The 24,906-nt window shown below is 40.4% G+C and overlaps 1 protein-coding gene and 1 non-coding gene across 3 annotated transcripts; one reads left to right on the top strand and one right to left on the bottom strand.

The window, feature by feature from the left end:
• Positions 1–472: 472 nt before the first annotated feature.
• On the bottom strand, positions 473–24,309 carry LOC108037407 (fez family zinc finger protein erm). 2 transcript variants are annotated; one of them, XM_044460231.1, is made up of 2 exons: positions 23,967–24,309; positions 473–3,169 (listed from the first exon to the last, which is right to left on the bottom strand). In XM_044460231.1, the coding sequence occupies exon 2, from the start codon at positions 3,155–3,157 to the stop codon at positions 1,319–1,321; it is 1,839 nt and encodes a 612-aa protein (XP_044316166.1). In that variant the 5' UTR covers positions 3,158–3,169; positions 23,967–24,309; the 3' UTR covers positions 473–1,318. The 2 variants fall into 2 exon arrangements, with proteins under 2 accessions (XP_044316166.1, XP_016969458.2); XM_017113969.2 differs by lacking the exon at positions 23,967–24,309 and adding an exon at positions 4,801–4,922.
• Trnar-ucu lies at positions 17,997–18,069 on the top strand. The gene has a single exon. It is a non-coding gene; the product is annotated as a tRNA-Arg (tRNA).
• Positions 24,310–24,906: the final 597 nt, after the last annotated feature.

The raw sequence follows: 24,906 nt of genomic DNA, 5'->3' as shown, positions 1-24,906 counted from the left end.
GCTATGCAAATGATTGAGGCGTGTGCCTGGTCCTGCCACCTGCGGAGTTTTCCCGAGTGGGCGGTGGAAATGGGAAAGTGGGGGCTGGTCGCCACTAATTAAGTTGCAAATGTCATGCGGCAGACGTGGCGACAGTTTAGAGCCCATTAAACGCGACTCTTGGGCACGAGTAATGCAGCAATAATTGTTTTCATTTCGCATCCATTTGCATTTTTAAGGATCGCAGGAGACAATCTCAATGACAGCCCATACCGTTGCTCAGTTATTTGCATATATGTGGGGAGGCTATCGGGATTTTAAAGGATGTCTAGCACGAGTTTACTTCGGTATTTGAAAAAATGTTTTTGCTAAACTTAATCCTTGACTTTTATAATGAAACACAGAAGCTCCTTAGTTCTGCGTTCTTACTTACTTCCTTCTTTTTCCAATTAAAACATCGCTTCTATTTAATAATTGAAGAATTGATTTATTGCTTAAACATTATCAATAATATCACTTAAGTCCTAAACAAATTCAATGCATTCATCGATCGGCGTTAAAATGTTTCTCAATTTCTTTTTTCATTCGCGTTGGATTACACAGACACTTAGGGATATACGTACAGTACAGATATCTAGTACAACTCTAAGATACATTTCCATTTATGTATGTCGGTTGACAGACCCCAAAAAAGCTCTAATACAATGCCAGAAACATAACTTCCTAAATCGAAAAGCGCTCTGGAGAAACCATGTAGTCGATCTACACAGGACTCAGAGCGATACACATTCGTGACTAACTAGGTAAATCCTTTAGCTACATCTAAACATTGAGAAAAATGCTTAAGTTGAGTGTTTCTATGACTAAGGGGTAACACATCGGGACTTCCTAGGGATATACTATATACAAAATTCTGGATTTCTTGAAGGGAAATGTGTTGAGCGGTTGGGTCTTCATCATCATCATCATCCTCCGAGTGGGATATTGCACAAGTTGAAACCATTTGGTGGCTGTTCAGGTTCTGTGGGCGGGGCGAAGAGGTGGGTAGGTCTTCCTGGGCCTAGAAGAGTCCATTGAGTGCCCGGACAGCACTGCCCAATGCCGTACACCCGAGTTCCGGGGACGGAGACTCGCCGCCGGGATCCTGCCCGGAATTCGAGTTGCTAGCAGCGGCCGCCGCCGCCACAAACTGCAGTCAGTCGATCAGGAGATCGCTCCTCGAACTGGCCATGGATGAGATGGCCGTGGTGGTGCTGGTGGTGGTGGTGGTCACCGTGGAGCTGGTCGTCGATGTCGACGCCCCCGTGGAGCTGTTCAAGCTGTCGGCATAGTATCGCTGTCAAAACACCTTGGCAATGAAGGTCTCCGAGAGTCTCTGCTGGTGGCTCTGCTGATGTGGTTGCTGCGGATTCGGATGCTGTTGCTGATGCGGCTGGAGTTGCAGGAAGGCGGAGCCACTGGGGTAATCGTGGCCAGGAGCCACTCCCAGCTGGTGGTGGAAGCTGCCGGCGGGATACTGGGAAACGGAGGAGGATCTGGGCCAGGCGGGATTGCTCGTCTCCCCACTGGAAAGGGGCGGCGTGGTCACATTTATCGGTGGCGACATGCTCCCCGAACTCGAGTCCGGCGTAAGTTGCCCCGAGGCCTGACCATAGCCCGCGGAGAGGGGCTCCCGGCGCGTGTACTCCCTCCTCCGGTCGTAGGTCGGTGGCATGTCCAGGTCATCCAGATCACCGCCAATCTCGTGCAGCTTCCGCATGTGCTTCTTCAGGTCGAAGTTACGGCAGAATCCCTTGGCACACACCCTACAGGTATAGGGCTTCTTGTCGTTGTGCGTGTGCATGTGGAAGGTGAGATTGTACACCTGATGGAAGGCCTTGTTGCAGATGCTGCACTTGTAGGCCTTCTCGCCGCTGTGCGTCAGCTTGTGGTTCTTGTAGTTGCCCTTCTGGTGGAACCCCTTGCCGCAGTACTCGCAAACGAAGGGCTTGTAGCCGGCATGGATGCGCGAATGGGTGTTGAGGGTGGAGGATCGGTTGAAGGCCTTGCCGCAGGTCTGGCACTTGTGCGGCTTCTCCGACGTATGGATGATCTTGTGCCGGCACAGTGTCGACGCCTGCCGGAATCCCTTGCCGCACACTTTGCACACGAAGGGACGAGCTCCGGTGTGCACGGGCATGTGGCGGGTGAGATTGTAGTGGGCATTGAACACCTTGCCACATTCCAGGCAGGAGAAGGTCTTGGGCTTGCCTCCGCTGGCAGATCCCGGACTGCTGTCCTCCAGGGATCCCTGAGGCGAAGGAGACCTTGATCGTGCCCCAGCTCCTGCTCCTCCTCCATTGGAAGTTGCTCCTGCCGCAGCTGCTGGCGGTGGGGTCACCTCCCCCTGATCCTGCGGCGATCGTTTCCTCTTGAGATTGGCCGGCAATCCCGATCCCTGCGGTGTCCTCTGGGCCACCGGTGACTTTTCCAGACTCTGCTGCAGATTGGGCACCACCTGGGATTGGGCCACAGCCGCCACAGCAGCTGCCGCGGCCAAAGGGTGACCCAAATTCCTGCGCAGCGACTGCGAGTGATGCAGACTGGCATTCAGCGAGGCGGTAAAGCTGCTCAGGTGGGCGGCACTGGCCAGCGATTGTTGTTGGGCGGTCAGGGCGGCGTACTGGGCGGCAGCAGCGGCGCACATTAGCTGATTGGGGGCGTAGTACAGCAGGGGGTACTGGGATAGCAGCTCCTGGTGGCGGGAGCTCACAAACTGTTGCACAGCAGCGGTGCTCGATGGCGACGAGACTGATGAAGTGGCGCCCGAACAGACACCCGGGACATACTTCTTAAAAGCGGAGTCATAGTTCACTGGCGACTGGTCCAAACTGATCACCTCGATGGGACTGCAGGAGCGCTCCGAATCCGCATCGATTTCCGGATCCTCATCCTCGTCGTCATCGTTACTGATGAAGGAAACTGGGGCAGGCTGCGGTGGCGCCACTTGGACACTGGGCCTGTGATCCGGCTCCATGATCTTCGCAATCGAGAACTTTAAAGGGCACGCCCGCTTGGCGCTCTGCTCGTCCTGCTGACTCTGCTGGCCAGGATTCTGGTCGGAGGCGGCGCTCTCCATCACGGGACTCTTCGACGGCGGCATCATGGCGACTTCTCCCGCTGGACTACACGGTTGCATGCCACGCGGACTCTGCAATAAATAAGAACAAAAGGTGGGACCAAATTGAGTATGCAAACTAAGCAACGGGTTATCAATTAATCGGAAGCATACGCCTCCATTGTTTATGCTTAAAGCTATAAATGCAAACAGCGGTGGGTAAGGAAATAGAAATGTCACCCCAGAAAGTCCTTTTAAAATACTTCACTTTCCCACCAAAAATTATAATAACTGGATGTCTTACTTAAAACTTTAGCTATTCTGTTTATAAGTATGAACTAAATAACTAAAGCTATCTTAAGTTGTATTATTTCTCTTAAGAAATATATATTAAATGCCCCTATTGTTGTGACCGCAGCTGTACCTATAACTTATAGCCTGACCAGTCAAGTGCGATTAATGCGTTGGCAATTCGGGAATACAAACAAACGCCGGCGGAGGGCGTGCTCCCAGCGGCAGGACATTTCCGCAGGATAATTCATGGCCAGCCAGCGGGTTGCAATTAAACGCAAACCGCAGTGCGTTTTATTAATTCTTTCCGATTGAATTTAGCATATCCGCATTTGCATTTAACCCGTGCTTGGCCCTGGCTCACGCTCCACTAAACCCAAACAAAAGCCTCAATCCTTTCGTCAGCATATTGGCATCAATCATAACACAGACTCTCGGGAGTATGCGAATTTTTTGGCGCGGGTCTTGGCTTTATTTGCACATCATTAAATCGCTTACACTTGACTGGAGGTGTAAGAACTCCAGCTCCATCTTCCATCTTCCCCATGTGCCCTCGAGTGTGGCTAATGTGCGACATCCGGTGCGATTACCCGACTTCCTTGCCGTTTTTAATTAACTTGATTTGACGCCTCAGTAGGCCGCCGTCGCCAAGTCCCATCTGGATTTGGAACTGGAACTGGAACTCTCCCATCTTGTGTGCAGTTTCCCTCCCAAAGTGCGGTTTAATCTTATTAAGAAGGAGGCGGGTCCCATTTCACACGCTGACCCGGAGGCAGTGACGGTCAGCCCTCGATTCGAAAGTTAGTTCCCGGGTGTTATACTATATGCACGAGTGGTTTAAGTTTTAAGCATCCGAATTATGTTGGTGTTCTAGTGGCCACTTGAAAGTTTGCTTTTACGAGCTGCTCTTGAAGAGTGTGTGATGAATCAAGCTCATTAACAATGTGTGGGGAATAATATTTGATAAACATAGAAAGCCTTATGAACTTTGTCTTAAGTTGAGCAAGTGGTTGGATTTCAGAAAATTTGATTTAATTTAATGAATAAGTAGAGGATTAAGTTAATGAAAAATGATCAAAAGTGTTCTTCTAACTAGTTAATAAAGTAGATAAATACAAGAAATCATTAAATTGATATTGAATGAATTCTCAATAAAAATAAGCTTTTGATATCCTAGAAATTGAGGGCAGAAATTGTTACATTTTAACTTAAATATTTAGTGCATAATATAAATTGAAAATAATGATTTATTTAAATTAATACTTCCTAAAGTTCAACAGTTTCTATAATTTATAATGTTAACTCGCAAATAAATATCTGATATATTACCCAAGTTCTTTCACTTAACCTCTAACAATAAACCGAATTCCCGTCGGTGTTTTGGTACCCCATAAAAGTTAAAAAAATGAATTTCTTTATATGCAAATACGTACAAAGTAAACCATATTTAGGCACTGCCTATGTGGGTATCCAATTCCTTTGGCAGGCAGCCAATCTCCACTTGTTAGATTCGAAACACAACTATTGACACACACAATTTTAACTGGTTTAAAGATGGTACTTGTTTTTTTTGGTCCTTAGAACGGAGTTCACTTGTCTCGTAAAAAGGTATATTATTCAAATGCAAATCGAGGGACGCGAGAAGCAGGACGCGTTCAGCACAGGATCAGCGACCGAAGCGGAATGAAGGCAAACAGCAGACGGTGCGGGCCTTAAGAAATATGAAAAGGACATACGCAGAGGTCTGGGGGTGAATTGCGGTGAATCAACCCCTAAAAGTCCTGTACACATCCTGGACATTTGTCAGAGTGAGAGGTGCGATATGTGCAGAGAGAGACAGAGAGTCAGATATCCTGACAGAGCGACAGAGAGGGATGGAATCAATCCGACCGACAGGCAAAAGGAGAACTTCATCATCACGTTCAGATTGGATGAAACATATCCTGACGCCGACGTCGCCGTCGCCGTCGACTGCATTATGAATGAAAAGACAAAATGTCGAATTGGAATATTACGGTGAAAGAGAGAGGCAGTGAGAAGAGACCGCCCCTAAAATATTTATATAGAGATAGAGCTCAAGAGCCCGGGAAGATGATACATAGAGGAGTGATGTGATGGAGGAGGTTCAACGACAGAGAGAGCTGTATGGTGGGCAGGGAGTGCTAGAAAGAGAGGGCGGTAGAGGGCCACCTTTGGCCGTATTCGGTTCACACTTGATTTGGATGAGGCGCAGACACCAAAAATGGCAGCCACCGGTCTCGTGGATCCCTCTTGAGTTGACTTTTTCACTAGTCCACCCCCTTTTCGTAGCATCTCCCCCCTGGACCCCCTCGAACCCCTGGAAACCCCTGTCTTTTGTTGGGCGTTTCAATTGTCGTTTTGGCATTTCGTTTTATCAGCGTCTTTGTTTGCTCACCTTTAGCCCGCCAGCGGGCAAGGATTCTCTGACTCTCCAACTCTCCTCCCCGAACCCACAGCCTCTTAATTCTCCGTCTATCTTCATATATACACAGAAAATAACTCAGCCGTAATCCAATTAGTTATCCTTATTACAATAAAAAAAGGTGTTGGCAGAAACAATAACAGCAGCCATTTATTCTCGAATGATATTTGATTTAGGTTTCGTTTAATAAGACGTGTATTTTAACAATAATTAAAACTTGAATTTCCTTTTATTATTATGGTTTCAAATTAAATTAAGAACTATAGAAGATCTTAATATTTTTTTATGTGCATCTATTCTTACCCGTTTAATTTGAAACCCCCTCACATCGCTAAACCACCACTAGTTAAATATAATCTCATATTCATTTTGATGCCATCTACAGCGCGGCTTTCTTGACTTTGTTTGCCCATGGAGCTCTTATCGTCCTGTTCCGCTAACCCTACCCTTTTTCATTTTCAGGAGCATGGTCCTAGGACCTTTTCTTGGGCATTGCAGGCGCATTGCTGCTATGGCTGCTTTTACTGGAGTTGAGCAGTTGCAGCTGCAAAATCGCACAAAAGCACAACTCTTCGGGGACTCCGAAAGGGAGCGTAGGGAGGATTTAAGGGATCCTTGAAGGAATATGTCCGCCATTTCCATTGCATTTTCAGGTAAACTTGCTCATTGTGCGGCTCTTGTGTGGGGAAATCGATATGCAAATAGCTGTTCTTTATATTTACTCATTCGAATGAGGTTTTTGGAATAGTGGGAGTTGAAATTGTGTATGCATAATAAAATTAAATAGATATATCTAATTTTGTTTATGCGCTACTAATAACCAAAAAAGGAGCATAATAATAACAATGATATAAAGGTTAACAGTTATTGTCTTAAATCTGTAAAAATTTTGATGCACCGCGAAGTGATTAAAGCTTATATTAATATTGCATATTCACTTCTACAAACTATTTTATAAACCAAACCCACAGAAAACATAAGAACTATAAACGCTTTAATCAGACATATTTATTCCTAAACTGACTTTTTTACGAACTTGCTTGTCACCCATTTAAAACATTCCTATATGACAGATTATTACTCCTTCGCAAAAAGAAGCAAAAATACCGTGATTAACTAAAAGCAAAATGAACGGTAATGCTGAAATGTGCAATCTGCATTTAGTTGAATAAATAAATGCCAACAAAAAACAGCAACAACGTGAAAATAGCAGCACAAACAACAACAAACTGGACATTCAACAAACAAAACGTCAACGGCCTATGCAGCTTTGATACACTAACAAAAAAAATAGGCAATATAAAAGTACTTTGACCTTTTGTTAAAATTTGCTTTAGAGGTAAACATGTTGCTTAAAATGTATTATTTTTTAATACCATTTTTTTACCTTTTTGGATTTACTCCTTTAACATTTTAAACATTTTAAAGGATATTTCTTTCCTTTATCTCTCTCATAAATATTACATCAGGATTCTAAGCTATGATATATATATTTTTTTGGCGACTGTATCTCTGATTTGCCCCTCCTTTTTCACCTTATCTCTCTTCAGCTATATCTGCTCCTTTTTCACCTCTGTTCATTTCCATTCAAAGGACATGCAAGCATGACCAAACACACACACACTCAAAAGAGAGGTGAAAATGGGGAGGGGGTAAGGGTTAAGGACGAGAGGAGGAGAAAAAGGGTGGCAGAGTGGACTAACTGTAAATGCAGAGCAGTGCAGAACGAACTAAACTAAACAACAACAAAAAGAACTTGAAAATCCAGCAAAATGTGCAAAAATAAAATATAAAACAAAAAGTGCAAAAGCTGCGAGAGAAAGAGACCGAAAACAGAGATGCAAATAAAGCTGAGAGCAAAGGTCAGTGTAAAAGAGATGGAAGCAGAGTGCAAGCTCTGCTTGTTGTTGTATGTCCTTTTTAGCCGGTGCTTTTTTTAAATTTTTAATGAGTTTGCAAAATGGTTGCGGTGCTCTTGGACTTCGCAGTTATTTTAGGTTTCTTTTACGCACTCTAGGAGTAGGATAAAAATAATTTCTTTAACGAGAGACCTTTAAAATAATAATGGTTAATTGTGATGGGGCTAGAAAGTTTTTGTTATGAGATATTTCAAAACAGCTTATCTTTTATATCCATTTTTCCTTAACGATATCAAATAGTATTTCAATTTGGTACTCCAACACTTTAACAAATGTGTGACAACTTCAACTTCAAAATTTATTTTAAAATAATTACTAAAAACTAAAAATTCGGGGAAAAATTACTTGTTTTTTTATGGGTCTGATATTCTCAAAATGATTTTATATATTGTATATATTTTGTAAAAATTTTCTATAACGCTCTTAGTGAATCCCACCCACCTTAATCAGAGTAAATCTACAGTTAGTGGACGATCTTACCACTACGCCTCCTGACTGATCTACTAAACCAATAAAACGTTTCGCATTTCTCGCACCTCGCTTAGAAATTAACCTTAAAATTGAAGATTTACACCTTGGAAAGGAACTGGACTTTGGGCTGATGCCAGATTGCAGCAGAGATTTCGTAGAGATTTTCCAGGGAAATGAATCAATGCTATGGGAAAATGATTTTCTGGGGGAGGGAAAGAGAGCGGCTTGCATAATCTGCGGTAAGCCAGGAGCGATTACAAGGCATTGAACAAGGACTCTGGACCCGGCGTATCCCTGAGATACATTTGTCCGCAGGACGAGTATGCATATGTGTAACTAGGACGAAAGCGGCGATGGACAATGGCCGGCGATGAGGACCTCTCAAAGGGAAACTCAACAGCTGCCCGAGGATTCGTCCTCGTCCTCGTCCTTCGTCCTGTGCTTCTTTGTGGCAATGGGCACTGTGTGGGTGAGCGTATCCAGGGGCAGTGGAATATCCGATTTGCGGAGTGAAACAATTGCGGTGTTTGACCAATTTTACAATTGATGTAATCCCCTAAATCGCCTATATTAGCTATGAGCGGCTTCAGCATCCTTGCCTCCATTACGATTGTCAAATTGAAATGTTTTCAGTTCATTCAAGAGTAAACACAGGCACAAGCGAAAACAGATGCACTGGAAAAAATGTGGACTTAATATGAAACAATATTTTATTAGCGATCTTTGGGGAAAAATTCTCGGATTACGAATATCAGGCTTGAGTGGAAAACAAACATGCATAAATCTTATATGGAATTTTAAAAGTAATAAATTTAAATTCTCGTTTATGTTTTGTCTTAAGTTTAAATTGTTCTTTACTTAAGGAAACTGAGAAAAGTATTTTATCCAAATATGAATGAAATTCAGACAGCTAATTTGATAATAAGCGAAACGATTACTATTTGCCTTAACTTTAAAATATTTTTTTGTTATTAAAGACACTTTCATTAGACCCAATTTCGTATTTCTTCTTTACAACTATTTTTGCGAGTGCAGAACTTAATGTTATGTGGGTTACGGTTCCGTAGGTTTATAATAATATTTTGCTAACCTTCTTTTGCGCCCAAGCAAAAGTTCAAAAGGATCTCGGCCGCTGCTTTGTGCTGCGAGTCCTGCGATTTTCGCCGATTACCGATTACCGACACAGATTAAGGGATGTTCCCAAACAATTGGCAGGTTCTCCTCGCATTCTGCATTCAGTACTCTTCTCCGGGGATTCTCCATTCGGAACTCCTGGATTCTTCGCTTCCCTCATAGGCGCGCAATTAGACGAGTTTTGGCCTTTGTCCGCTGCCGGCCATAGACGGATTTCCTTTGGCCATTCGTCCTTTGATCCTTTCTATCCCTAAATCTGTGCACTCGACCAAATACATATTCTGCTTCTGGTGATTTGCTTTGTGTCGCGCGTATTTGGCGCGTTTAAATAGATTAACCGCCTGGCAATTTGCTGGGTTCCTATCTGGAATATAGGATCTCCTACCTACACGAACTCCAGTTCCTGTCCCGCTCTTCCTTGCTCCTTGCGTCCCGCTCTTTTTTACAATTAGCTGCGGCCGCCTCCTTTGTTTGCCATCTTAATCTTGAGTAAATTAGTTCATTAAGAGGTTAATTCCCCATAACACCCACAAATTAGACCAGCAATGGGAATGGGAATGCATGTGAAGAGTGTCCTGTCCTGTCTGGTTCTCTTTTTTTTTGTTTCTCAGGTGAGTCGATGATTGTAGTGGCGAATTGTTTGATTGCTTTAAAGAGATTTTGGTTCTACAAATTATAGACCAGCATATTTTTATTACCTTTATATCATTTAAAAGTAACAATAATAGAAATTATTTGGCCATTGCTTACTTCCTAGCTAGGCATATTTATAAAAAACAATTGGCGAGTTGACTAAAATATTATATTTCGTCACACTTTTGCTCCTTTCTTTCAACACTCAAATGTACATTCATGTTCATCTTTTTGTGATGTTCGATCAACACATATTATAAATAATACACATTTATCTTCTTGAAACTCTCACCTTAATTTGTTCTCTGCCATTGACAATCCGTTCTAGCTTCCAATTCTAAAATTACTTATATCACACCTCCCGGCCCCTAAAATATAATATTTGTTCCCACAATTTAAAGCTTAATAAACCCTTTTGACCATTAAAACCAGTTGACCGAGTAATCGCATTTCCAAAAATGTTCAAATTCAACATGCATTTGACATTTTCCCCGCTTTAAACAAAGTTTAGAAAAAAAAACCTTTTAGCAATATTTTTTTAATTGACACTAATAGGCTTAAGCTGGCATTAACATATTTAGCAGATTGCCAGTGCCAAAAAGATGAGAACTCAGGCGAAACAAGTCGCGTGACCCACAAAACGATGTCACCATCAACTTAATCGGAAGCCCCGGAAAAAGGGAAATGTATTTCCAGCGAACTTTCCAAAGGGTTGTTCGGTTTTTCAATGCTGAATGGGATGCTTGGTCGGTCACCCTTGGAAACTTTTCGGTTATTGTTTGATTTCATTCGGGGCTTCGTTTCGCAGCTTTGATTCGCTTGGGCGGTGTCGGTGGTTTTTTGTGGGTGTTTGTTTGGCAAGTACTTGTTTAATCGGTTTGTTTGTGACATTTCTATTGCCTGCACACCCCCCTCCTCCTCCGCAGTGAACGGCATCCCCAGAGATCTGGTGTTCCAAGGATGTCTTTGTTTATTTAGTGGTAGGCCTGACACGCGTTTAACGCCCACACAGAAGGTGGAAGACCCACAGACACTCAGAGAAAAATGGGAAAGCAACATTATATATTTTTGAAGAGATAAAAGTAATATACAAATTGTAAAGTAAAAACAAAAGTATCGAATTGTAAATCTTACTTAATTTACTGTTTGGATAAATTCTTGATTTAAAGCAAATGTATTCCTTCAAATGTTTCAAAATGACTTTAAAAGACTTTTTAAAATTATAAAATCTTTATAAAAGTCTTTAATGGAATAGTTATGTTTGTGTTCAGATTTTTTTTTTTGTGAATTTTACCCCTTTTTTTTAGTGCATATGAAAAGAGTTTTCCCACTCCCCCTTGGAGAAGTGGAATCACCTCATTCCCACAATCCTGGGTGGGTGTGTCTGTTTTGCGGGTTTTGCCAACTCATCATCATCATCAACCTCAGAAGCAGTCCTCTAAAAAAAAAAGTCTGCTGAGGGGATGAGGGGGTGGATGCGGGGGAGGGAGGCCATCGCTTAAGTGCTGCCAAACAAAAAGAACACATTTGCAGGATGTTTTTATTTCCCCTTGCCGGGATTACACCCCAAAACCCACCCGAAAGGAGTGTGAATTGTAATTACAGTGAAATCAGCTTTTGGCACTTGCTCGGCTTCCTTCGGTGCTTCCTTTTCGGAGTTGGGGGATGACTACTGTACTCGTGCATCTATGTGCGTGGTGGATTTCTTTGTCTGTGGGATGTTTGAAGTGTTTAGGATGCTGCACGGACAAAAACAATTCTAACAAAGTTATTTATTTCGATATGTATTCTAGAAATAAAAAAAAATCATGATGTTTTGATAGTACAACATTAAAAAAGTATTAGATTCTGAAAAATTTAGCACTCAAATCAAGGTATTCAATGATATATAAAACTTCCTCTCTATAAAAACATAAAATAGAATGGTGAAACCTGAATTGTGAGTTACGATTATACATTTTTATACAGTTGGAAATATGATAAATATGTTTGGAAAATAAATACTTTTATTTGGTTTTACATTTTCTCAGTGCATGTACCGTTTTCTATTCCCGTCCTTTCGCATGTGAAGCGTGATTTATTTTTCCCTAATTGGCTTTCGATGCGTATGCTGGCATTTTGTCATACACACATTCGCACACCCACTTTCCAAACTCCTCCCTGCTGTCATAATTTCTTTTTGTGGCCTGCATTTTGACAGCTTCGAATCCGTGATTTGATGTCTGTTGGGGGCGTTGATTTTCGCTTTTGGTAGGTGTCACCGGAAATTGCGGCTTAACCAAATAGGAAATTAAATATCAAGGGGGGTTGCGGAATTATTATTCGCCGGCATTGGCAAAACACATTTATTAGCGAAATTGACTGTGAAGAAGCATTCAGAATTCTTTGGGATTTCGTTATTGTTTGGGAGCATGTTAAGTGGATTGGACTCTATGGGTTTCAACGGGGAAATGGATTGAAAATGGTGAATATTGAGAGGTCTTGTTTTTATATTATTAATATATATGTCTACATCTGCACATTAAATGTTAGAATACGAAAAATATAGGCTGAGCTTTAATGTTACCCATAATAAAAACATATATTTGGCTTAAGAAAATATTTCAAATGTAAACCAACCATAATTTCTTTACAGAAAAAGAATATTTGCCACTTTAACCTCAGGCTGAAAATCTTAAGGTTTCCTATCTCTTAAATTTTGAGTCTTCCATAGCTGTACATATCCTTTCCGCAGGATATGGAAAAGTATAGCCAGAAGCGTGTGTTGTACCCTTTCATGATTTAACCAAAATATTTAAGGCAAATATTTTATAAGCTATGCATACATTTAAGCACAATTAAGCAACTAAGCAGCCCAAATTACAGGTATAATCCTGGCCAGGACCTCTCCCGAAACGGCTTCCCTTTCGATTCGATACAATGGGAGACCCACACATAGGGATTAGGAGATATGGATGCGGGTGTAGGTAGCCGAGGGAATTGTCGGTTCCTTTCAAAGCTGGGAAACAGTTCCCTTTTCGCTCTCCAGGGAACAATTATAACACAAGTGCAGACTGAGATACAGATAGAGATTTTAGAAATGTATTGACAGTATTTTGACATGTTTCCAATATATTTTGATGGGTTATTAGACAGCGGCGAACACAAATCCTCCATCCCTTTTGTATACAAAACTCTCTTTCTATCTTTTTTCCGATGGACCTAAATTAGCACAAATTACTACTCAAATCCTTTAAGCGTTTCCACTCTGTATAAATAATTGCATTGTTTTGATTTTTCAGCTGGCCGCAGAGATTTTTTCTTGTTCAATATTGATTAATGATCTGATAAACACAAATTCCTAATTGTGGTAATTTACTGCGGTTGACCACTGGTCAGCTGCGGTTTGCTTTTGATATATCTGAAAATATGCAACAATTAGCTAATGCAAAATCAGTGAAGGAGACCACCATGAGGGGCAGGAACTCATGGAAATATATTTTGCAAACAATGTTGTAGGATTATTTTCTCCATTGGAAATTTACTAATTTTAATTGGTGAAAGACTTCTGTTTTACATTATTACACTATAATCACACAACATTCTTTCCTTTTTTATTTTTAACAAGCCAACATACATGATATCAAATATTTTAGAGTATTTTTCTGACTAAGTTTTTATTTGAAATGATTTTTATAAATATATTATATAATACATAAAAAGAATACTGGAGAATTGATTTCTGTTTGGGTACTTTAATAAATATTCTATTTGAAATAACTATAAAATCTGCAATAATTTCCAATGGCATGAATATATCCCCAGAAGTCATTACCATGTGTCAGGCCAGAAAAGCGACCTCAAAAGAAAGCCAATAACAAGTGCTTAAACGGAATTGCCCTGTTAAACTGTCCCAAGGACATCGAAACAGCGGACATGACCGGAAATAAGTAAAAGCCAATAAATCAAGCCAAGAGGAAATCGAGTCAGTGGGGAAAAGCACACAGCTAATAGGAAATTCGAGCCGGGGAAAAACAAAGTAACACTCACCCACCCAGCCGACGACAATCTGTTTTCCGAACCACCGGAAGATGAGCCAATAAAGACGCGTGCCACCGCCGGCGTTCAATTTGTTGCAATTATAATTGTATTGGCGAGGGTCGCGTGTCCAGTTTTGATGGAGGATGTCACAATGTTGCATAATGCGCTTAACCGCAGGTTAAGAATGGGTCGACGAAGGTGTGGCCACCGAGCATGTTAATAATTTCCCGCCCAAAACGTTGACACGCGTTCAAACACTTTTTCATATCATATTTTATTTTCCCTTGCTCAACCCTTGATGCCTGCGACCTGCAAATGGTGACCTGTGACCTGTGCTCACAAAAAAAACGGGGTAGTGTTGTTGCTTTTTATGACAGGAAGCGAAGCGACGGCACACGGCAACAATTTTCCAGCGAACACGAAACACTTTTCATATCCTTATGCTAATCAGCCGGAAAGTGCCTTATTTACCATTATGATTTGTCCCCGCTCGTGGGAGAAATATTTTTCCTCTACCGACATGATAGTTAAATATTGTGTTAGGGCTTGTTATTATGCATATTTGGAAGGGAGAAAAAAGGACAAGCGGCGTTAAAAAAGGGGAAATGTGTGACAAGGTAATTAGCTTATGCGAATGGGAAATGGGAACTATTTGGTTATGACACATTGTAAGTGGATTAGAGGTTGCTTTTGAAGTGGTGAAGGGATTATCAAATTTTGATTTAAGTTCTTGAATAAAAAAGAGATGCACCAAAATTGAATTATTTTTTTACACTCACGATATATAGCCATTTAACCTTAAATTAATGATACATTAAATTCATTAGCTCCTGCCAAAACTATCAATAATAATAGCAAACTAAAAAATAGTTGATTTGTCCCTTTTTTTAAATGGGCACTCTTAGTTTTACACAGCTCCTAAAAAGAAAATGTCTTATATTTACTTCTTTATTTAACAATAGATTTTTTTAAGAGTTTTTTCTGTAAAAAAACTCCAATTAATTGAAGGACTTTAAAGGTGATCATCTCTGTTTACTTCAAACCTAACTCTCTGCATTTTTCCCCTCGTAAGCAGTTTATTAAATAGAGAGGCAGCTGCTCCTAATCATAATTTCAGTTCATCACAACCACACCTCTCTCAATCTGAGCCGAATCACAATGGTCTCGAAGGATCATATGACGTTAGAGGTTCAAGGAGCGAATTGCAGCAGGCGCTACGCCCCCTTGAAGACGCCCAAATTTCCTAAGGACGCGAGGCACGCGCTCAAGGACATACGGGTAGTATTTGCACATGTCCTGTGACAAGATTGAGGCATTTTAATTGCTACATATGCGACACACACCAGCGAACACGCCTCCAAAATATGTGAAGTAAGGAATGTAGAACAAGGAGTAAGGAGGATCCTGGAGCAAGGAGCAAGGAGCAACCCTCGGAGACGGCGCTGATCCTTCCGGTGGCTCGCAGGACGACAGGAAGCAATGTGCGCAGTCGAACAATTGTTCAGCCACCAAGATCGAGATCCTTTCTCTGTGCGGCAGCTGCCGGCGCAGATTCTCGCTCCTTGAAGTGGGCAGAAAGGATAATCGAGCGACTTGTTTGCCCTCGCTTTGATTATGGAGTGAACATCGTTATTACATTCAAAAAAAAAAACAATAAATAATTGAATTTAAGACTTAAATTTAAGCGACCTATTAAAAACAAAATCATTTGTACATAACTTTTTGGAACATTACAACCAATAAATCAAAGGAAAACAAAATGATTGGTGTTTGTCTTGATAATATTTCTATTTTGCTTTTTACTAATACAAATCTTCAAGAAAAACATTTTGAATTTTAATTAAAATAATTGATAATATTTGTACCTTACTTTTTAGTAATTCAGATCTACAAAAAAAACCTTTAAAATTTGAATTTCAATATTGAAATAGATTGAGATTTTTTTCTGAGTGTACGATCATCTCTAGCCTTGATTATCCTGCCTGAAAAACCGGTTGCTTCTGCGGGGCGTTGTTCGTTTCGTTTTTTTTCGGACTGGCCTGACATTTGATTTCGCTTTCGGCGGCAGTGGCAGCGGAAATGCTTTTTCTTTCTACGGTTGTTGACACGCGATCCTGCGATACAAGGATCCTGCGTCGGTGTGCCGATCATCCTGTTCGAGTCCTGTTTTTCGTCCTGGCGCGTGTGCCGCGCTTCCGGTTAATTATATTCCGCAATGCGCAAAGTCCCCGCAATGAAAGCGAAATCGTCGCTTTCGGTTCGAGAATCAAATGCATATGCTCTCGGCTTTTTGTACTCCCTATTTCGGCATCGAATTCCTTTTATTCCGGCTGTCAGTCCTGGCATTGTCCTTCGAGTGCTTCGCCAGCCGAACAACTGCTCATTAATTGCCGGTTATGTGCGCTTTTCTTTCTCAAACGCTGACGAATTTGGCATTATAATTTGGCTCGTGCCAGCTTGCTTGTAATGCGAGTAAACGACAGGATGTTGATCCTCAAAGATTTGCCTATCAAGAAGTTGGCTCAATGTGACTCAAGATTGCGCTGATTACCAAAATAAAGGTCCAAGAAATATAATTTTATTTAGTCACCAATATAAACTGTTTGTCATATAAATTTTGATATTTCAAAAAATATCAGACTTTATTTTTATATTTTATTTATGAAAAAACATATAATCGTTTAAGGTGGATGTTTTTAACTGTTGTTTTATGGATTCTTAATTTTAAGCTACAATTTTCAAAATAAGGCAACTATATTCATTTAATTTAATATTGTATTGTTTTGGCATAAAATATTTTGGTCAATGCTAAATGTTAAATTTTTGAAATATCTTGAATTCCTTTAAACTGCCCGTTTACCTTTCCCCTGGGGGAAAAAAATGCATAAAATTCCGCACTGCCATTAGTCCAGGCTAATTGACCGGGCGGCCACTTGAAAGCTCAATTTTGCGCAACAATAAAATCAGCAAGTCCCTCCCTCTCATATTTCCAACTCCAACTCCTTGTGGAAAAGCCATGGCAACATGAGCAATAAAATTTAATATCCGATTCGAGTGCAAGCAGCAGCGACCAGAAATACTTTGCATAATCTGCCCCCAGGTTGGCGTACAATGAATATATGCATGTATTTTCCAGACCGAAATAAAGCCGTCGGAAGGTGTAGATAAATCACGTGGAACGACAATGCCGAACAAGTGAGAAAACTCCCCCAGTAAAAAAAGGGGACACTTTCAATGGGCGAAAACGAAAGGGCAGAGATAAAAAATCGCCAGGACTGCAAATGGGTAAATTACTCTATTTAGGGCTGTCATGGGTTAAGGGGGTGTCTGGTGTCCGCTCGGGTCTGGTTCAATTTGATTAATTCGTTAACAAACTGAAAGTAGCAACAGCGGCTAAAGCGAGTTGAGTAATTGTCGAGAGTCACGAGAGGAAATCCTCTCCACCCGAACCCCTAAAAGAAACCCCTATATCTACCCCTATTCTTGCCCCCCTCCTTTATTAGCTAAAAGCGCATGAAGATCGCAGCGGGTTGATAAGAAGGCAAAGAAAAAAACTCCGAGGCATGTTAAGAAACCAAATTGAGCACTTGAATGCCCCCAACAAAATTCAGAATAAAGGGGGATATTCCCTAAGGGGTGGGTAAGTAACTCCTTGAAGACGCAATCTCCATCGGACGATCTATCGATTAACCCAAAAAGCAAAACAGGCAACACAACAAATTCCAGTGGCGACAATTTATTCATTTACCCAAACCAAAGATACTTTATTGTATCTACACGATGTTCTCTATAAATAATTAAAACTCACACCCGGGCAAACATCGAAACCAAAATGCATACTAAATATTTTTAAACCTCTTTTTTTTTTGTTTGCCGAGAATACCCAAAAGAATTCTCTTTTGTTTCCCAATTTTATGTCTGGGTTTCGTCATACATTGTGGTGAGTAATTTGCAATTTTTTGAATTCGCGACCCAAGTGGGTGCGTTTTAAATCAAGCAATTTTTGTAGGACCCTTTAGCGCAGTGGATAGCGCGTTGGACTTCTAATCCAAAGGTGGCGGGTTCGATTCCCGCAAGGGTCTAAGGATAAACCTGTTGGACTACATTTTTTTGAAAAAATTAAATATGGTTACGTCTTGTCACTTAACTTTAACTTCTTAGCAAAAACAAAACAATTGTTCTCAACATTTAAATATATAACTAAGAAATAATTGTTGCTCTTAAAAGATTTATTTAAATGAGTCACTAGAAATTATTCTTTACTGACCTATTTTTTAAGGGGTTCTTGGAAATTTCTCATCAGTTTTCGAGGCATGTGCTAATATTAATTTTAAATCAAATGCAATTAAGAAAAAAATCTTTTATATTTGCTAAAAAAACTAATATTTTGGTGGTACTAATACTGTTTTCTGTTTGCCTTAATAAATCCCCTGATGGATTTCACATCTGCCTTCGCCACCCACTTTTCAACCTCATTAAGCAAAGCAAATATTTCTCTTTGTGGGTTGAATTTGTTTTGGAAAAATGTAATTTTCAATTAAAAGCAAACTGACAAACTGACAAACGGCAAATAAATTGGCGCCCTCTTCAAAACTATTTGCCCAGTGCAAACAGCGAAAATAGGTATCTGAAAGATACATTCAGGGAACTAGAAAGGCGGAAATCTCGGATGCCGCAATCCGAAACGCAAATAAGGCGCAAATTCATGAATCGCGCAGTTCGAGCGTAAATTGCAACAGCTGTCAAGTATCTGTGAGATACATTGCGAACGCAACTAGCTGATAAACAGCCTATTAAAAGTGTTTACATGACCAGGGCAAATATTGACAGAATGATGCAGCTATGTATACACGTTTACCACCCGGTTGCCCATAATTCTCCACGGATTGCTCATGGCAGGGTTGATTTGACTATCCACGGAGATTCCCGACCTCGGCAATTTGTTGTCGCTTGTCAAATGATCAGCGCACATGCAAATTACCCGCACACCAAGGCAACAGCCATGCCGCCATTTTGTTTCGCCGGGTCTCGCCTTCAAAAGTGCAATCAAACCATTGCACGTCCACGTCCACAGTTCCAGAAACCCCAACCTAGACCCCAAGATGTAAAAATAAATTCCCCATTTGCGAGCACGTAATTTGCCAACAGTCTACGGCACAGCCCCCAATTGGTATTGTGCACTATAATTTACTTTTCATCGACCTCCGTCTGAGTGTCTGACTTCCCGACGAGGGCACTTGCATGTTGGTAATCTTTATTTAAATGATTTCCATGGGCTAAACTTTGTCTGTGCGAACTGCAAATTTCATGGATTGTACAAGAAAGCTGGTTGAATTTGACAGAGAATTATGAAGTGACTTCAAGTGAATGAAGTTGCAAGTTTAACAAAAGAAATCAGTATTGTTACTATATTCATAAGGCTAATAGAATATCCACTTTGGTTTGTTACAAGTATAACTTGCAAATATAATAAACCCTTTTATACTTTTAAATGATTTTTAAAAGCACAATAACTATTTACTTTTTTTTAAATAATAAGAAATAATTTGTTCCCATCCTTGAAACTGAATACTTGCCAAGCTATTCAAATGAGAAACAAGTTGACTGCCACTCAACTGCGCACAAAATATTCCTGCTGCTCTGATGGCGATGTTCACATAGAAGACCCCTACAGATCTGGAGCTACCCCTTTTGTAACCCTTCGACAGATTTTTCCTGCTGCACTCGAAAAATACAAAATAATGTCGCCCACTGTGCACAGCTAAGCAAGTTCTGATTCTTCGGCTCGAAACTAACAATTTTCGCCACATGAAAAAAGCAGAAGCCACACAAAAAAATACGAACCCCTAACGAGCTCTGAAATTATTTTTAGAGCAGTGCCGCAAAAAGTGGCAAGTAATGCAAATATATCTAAGCCTGCAAGTGGCTCGGGGAAACGCCTCGAAAGAACTTGCCTTGGAACATCAAATATTAAGCATGCGCCATGTGGGACAAGTACGAACAAAAAGGACAAAGAGCGAGCAAAATAAAAGCAGCTGCAAAAGGAGCGCAGACAAAAGCGCACAAGGATAATGGTGATGATGATGGAGTAACTGCAATTAGGCATAATAAACAAAAAGTTACATTGAGGGGAGTGAATTTCAGGATTTGAGGAAACTACATAAACGCAGACTTAATTGCTGGTTTTTCAAGCGAACAAACCCCGAGATCCCTGCACTTTTCACGTTGCGACTTCCTTTTTTTTTTTTTTTTTTTGCGCACTTGAATTGAGTCCTTTATAGGGGTTAGTCCCGTTTACAAAATCACGGCTCAAAAAATGGCTACACATGGTGATCCTTAATAGCAACCCCTCGCCAAGCACCCATCTCAAATCGGACCGAAAAATAGAGCAACTGTCCGAGCTGCAAAATGGTCGACGTCTATTTTTTACGGGGGGAGGAAAACATGCCCAACAATTTGTATCTAATAAACTGCCATATGCAAGCCACTGGCTTATTAGACCCGAAATGTTTGATTGAGTTCAACCAGCCGGCGATATGAGGGTGCCCAGAGCAATATTCCCCTGGTGGTGGTTCCGATTTTCCAGCTCTGCCACTGTTGCACTTACAAGTTGATTATGTTGATTTTTTAACCGTTCTTTGTTCGGCTTTTTTATTCGACTGCCGTTCAAGTGTAGCCAAGGGGGAGTGGGGAGATTTTTATTAAATATTGATATCTTATGAAGTCAGCGACACGTAAAAGATACATCAGATAAGCTGGCTTAATTAAGCTGGTTGCGGGGCAGTTAGATAGATAGAAGAGGGTTTATAATAATGGGACCATAATTCAACATATGTTTTGAAATCCGAAAAATTTAGGATATAATTTTTAAAATTAACAAACTTTTTTAAGTCATCGGAAACTTACAAAAAACTGAATGAAAATGGGTCAAAAATTTGATCAACGTTAAATTGAAAATTTTGAATGTAGATTTTTAGAGAATCTAATCACGAGTCTTTGGAGGTATTACATTTTGGAATCGGATTAAATTTGGTAAAGTTATGGTCTCTCGAAGTCCAATTTTGAGTAACTCTATTTCAAGACATCGGAAAATAAGAAATAACTGACATGAAAATGGGTTAAAAATTTTATCAACGTTAAATTGAAAATTTTGAATGCAGATTTTTAGAGAATCGAATCACGAGTCTTTAGAGGTATGCCACTTTGGAATCGGATTAAATTTGGTAAAGTTATGGTCTCTCGAAGTCCAATTTTGAGTAACTCTATTTCAAGACATCGGAAAATAAGATATAACTGACATGAAAATGGGTCAAAAACTTGATCAACGTTAAATTGAAAATTTTGAATGCAGATTTTTAGAGAATCGAATCATGAATCTTTAGAGGTATGCCACTTTGAAATTGGATTAAATTTGGTAAAGTTATGGAATCTAGAAGTCCAATTTTGAGTAACTCTATTTCAAGACATCGGAAAATAAGAAATAACTAACATGAAAATGGGTTAAAAATTTTATCAACGTTAAATTGAAAATTTTGAATGCAAATTTTTAGAGAATGGAATCACGAGTCTTTAGAGGTATGCCACTTTGGAATCGGATTAAATTTGGTAAAGTTATGGACTCTAGAAGTCCAATTTTGAGTCACTCTATTTCAAGACATCGGAAAATAAGAAATAACTAACATGAAAATGGGTTAAAAATTTTATCAACGTTAAATTGAAAATTTTGAATGCAGATTTTTAGAGAATCGAATCACGAGTCTTTAGAGGTATGCCACTTTGGAATCGGATTAAATTTGGTAAAGTTATGGAATCTAGAAGTCCAATTTTGAGTCACTCTTTTACAATTCATCGGAAAATTAGGAATAACTAACATGAAAATGGCTTAAAAATTTGATCAACGTTAAATTGAAAAATGTGGATACAAATTTTTAGAGAATCGAATCACAAGTCTTTGGAGGTATGCCACTTTAAAATCGGTTTGAATTTACAATTCATAAAAATTTAATTTGCCACCTGAAAATGTTCTCATATTAAAGAATGTTCATTCCATGAAGCACTATATACTTTTAAATATTCCTTTCAACAGTGCTATAACTGCCAAGTCCCTCAATCCCCAGAAGACTTTAAGAATTGACCGTAGAAAATACAAAGTGCCCAGCAAAAAGGGGGAACTAATAATAAACAGCAGTGGAGAGCAATTGAAGTGACAACAAAAGCCAAATATTTACATTAACCAATGTACGCTAACCAGTAGCGCAAAGTGGAGGACTCCGCGAAGGACTCTCCACCGCAGGACAGCCCGCGAATTCGATTTCTCAGAGGGGAACAAAAAGAAACTTCTCTCACCCGCAAATCTTCGACTGAAAAAATATATTTGAATGCGGAACTCGAGCACTTGAGTGGGATGCAGGACTGAAAACGTGAATTCGGGATACAGGATACGGAATAAGCGAGGGCAGGCCGTAAGGACTCTGAGCAAATAAACAATTAAAATGTCACAACGATTGCCAACGTACCCGTGTCAGGAAATCAAAAAAGCAAAACCAAATAAAAAGCGAGTGAAACCGCAAAATGGAAAGTAGAAATCGGTAAACGCTTCCCTTATTTCAAAGGACTGCATAATGTGTTTTATTCAAAAGCGCATTTCACAAGGGTAAGAAGGTGAGGGAACGAGGAGCAACCACGTGGCGTTTTCAGGACGCAGCTCCTTGCTCACTGAGGTGAAGATTGACAGCGAGGGCGAGAGTCCTGCGAATCCTGCGACTCTAGTGACTCCAACCCAGCAGCACGAATCCCAATTAAAAATAAAGAAAGCCTACGCCAGCCAAGCAAAAGTTAAACAGGCCAAAATCATCAAGTTAAGTCAAGCTTTTGCACTGAAAAAAAATATTCTTAAACTGAGGTGTTGCCAGGAAAATTAATACCTTTGTAACTATAATACATTTTTAGATAACGTTATATTGGGACGGAGTGTTATTGAAATTGTTTACTAATTAAAAATGTTTAAAAATACATTTTTTTGTAATTACAAAATAAGGATAATTTGTGTAAGTTTTGAGTAATATATTTTATCCACGTGCAGGATCCTTCACCCCCATTCTGGACCACATTCTTCCTTCACGCTGGGCGTCTGTGACATTAACAATTGATAGACGACCGACGACAACAACTGAACATTTGAACATTTGACAGATTGTCGCGCTCAGTTGGCAGCTTCTAAGGACACTTTCCATTTCATTTCACACTCACACACGTCTGATTCTGATCCTTTGCCACCGCCTGGGGCAACTCACTCGCCTCGAGTGGCCCCGTTTTCCACGTTTTCCCCCGACTTCTCGCCTTTCCCGTACCCCTTTGTTTTGGGCCCACGTTCGCCAGTGGGCCAAGTGAAAAGTGGCAAGTGGAAAACCAGTCGAGTGGCCGGCTTAGCGGCTAGTTGGCATTTACCAGGCGCCGGCTTAAATATTTTAGTTCTTCTGGTCGCCACTTCGGGTCCCCAGGGGTTAATGTATTTTAGTGGGGGAACATGGAAGAAAGGATTTTCTTGACTTACAAACATAACTATATTTCACAATTTCAGAAAATATATAATTCAAATAGAGTAATTTCTTTTTAAATGGAAAATGCATTTTTCCTATTATGCCTTCATATGAAGTTTAATGTAAAAAATAACAAATAAACAATAACTAAATAACAATAACTGAAATACTAAATGGTATTTTTATCTTAAAGCTTGAAGCAAACAAACTTGTAGTTATACCAAAACCTTATTTAAACGGAAATGCTAAAATTAAATTTGTAAACTTTGTTAAACTTTGTATCTTATAAATTTGTTTTGTAACTTAAGACTGATAAAAATGGCATGCAATACCAAAATAGAATCCAATTAAAAAGCACCCTGAAATTGCTAATTTATCTGAACCTTAAGCAAACAGCCATTAAGATGCATAGATGAAAATCAAACACAGAGAAAACTTACCAATAAGAGGAGGGAAATGTAGCCAAGGCTTTTCCGCACGCTTTATTTGCCAGGATTCAAGCTCCGAATGTTTACGCACAGCAATTAATATCCCTTTTTTGATGTCTTCAGCTTAAGGTGGTATTGAGATGGAATTTCTTCAGGGAAATTGAATTTTCAAACGTTTCTTATATTTATATTTTGCGAGCTCACTTCAAAGAGTGTTTATTATTTCTGTAACTTTTTGTGTTTCACTAATCGGCTGGAGGTCAAATAAATGTTTATTTTAGGTATTAGATCCTGCACACACATACACATACACACAATCGCGAACCAGGACGAACGTTGAATTTTTGCGACCGCGCTTTTGAGACGTCAATTTCGGAATGTAAATATTTGATTTATGCGCCAAAGTAAATTAAGGCGAAAAACAAAAACGCAACAACGAAGTCGCGATGTCCTTTGGACGACGAATATAAAATATGGCGACGGCGAAGCAACGGTAAATTTTATCAATATGAGAGAGCGCGCGCTGTCTCTCTTTCACACCCACATTGAAATGGCATTATGCCGACGGCAAAGTCAAAAAAGGCAACAACATATAGCCACCCGACGCGCTCTCTCGCTCTCGCTCAACTGACAGCTGGAAATCGGGAGAGCCGCAAACGTCATTATCATGTAATGCGTCTCGTTCGCACCTTTTTTTGGGGGGTGGGGGATGAGAGCCAGTGAGAGAAAGGGGGTGTTTGTGTGTGAGTTGGTGAGTGTGTGTGCTATTAACGCCATCATGCTCATCATCTGCCTCTCTCCTCTCCCTCTCTCTTCATCCTGATTCTGCAGCTGCTGACTGTCCTTTTACTAAGCGCCTTGGCCCTACATAACCTCACTCCAATCTGGTATCCGTAACCCCCGTAACCTCCGCTTCGTCCCCATGGGTGTGTACATATTTGCACTGCAATTT

The sequence above is a fragment of the Drosophila rhopaloa genome, unplaced genomic scaffold, assembly GCF_018152115.1.
Source record: "Drosophila rhopaloa isolate 14029-0021.01 unplaced genomic scaffold, ASM1815211v1 contig_2, whole genome shotgun sequence".
Lineage (NCBI taxonomy): Eukaryota > Metazoa > Arthropoda > Insecta > Diptera > Drosophilidae > Drosophila > Drosophila rhopaloa.
The sequence above is the reverse complement of the archived record's forward strand: the minus strand, read 5'-3'. Positions and strand labels throughout refer to the sequence as shown.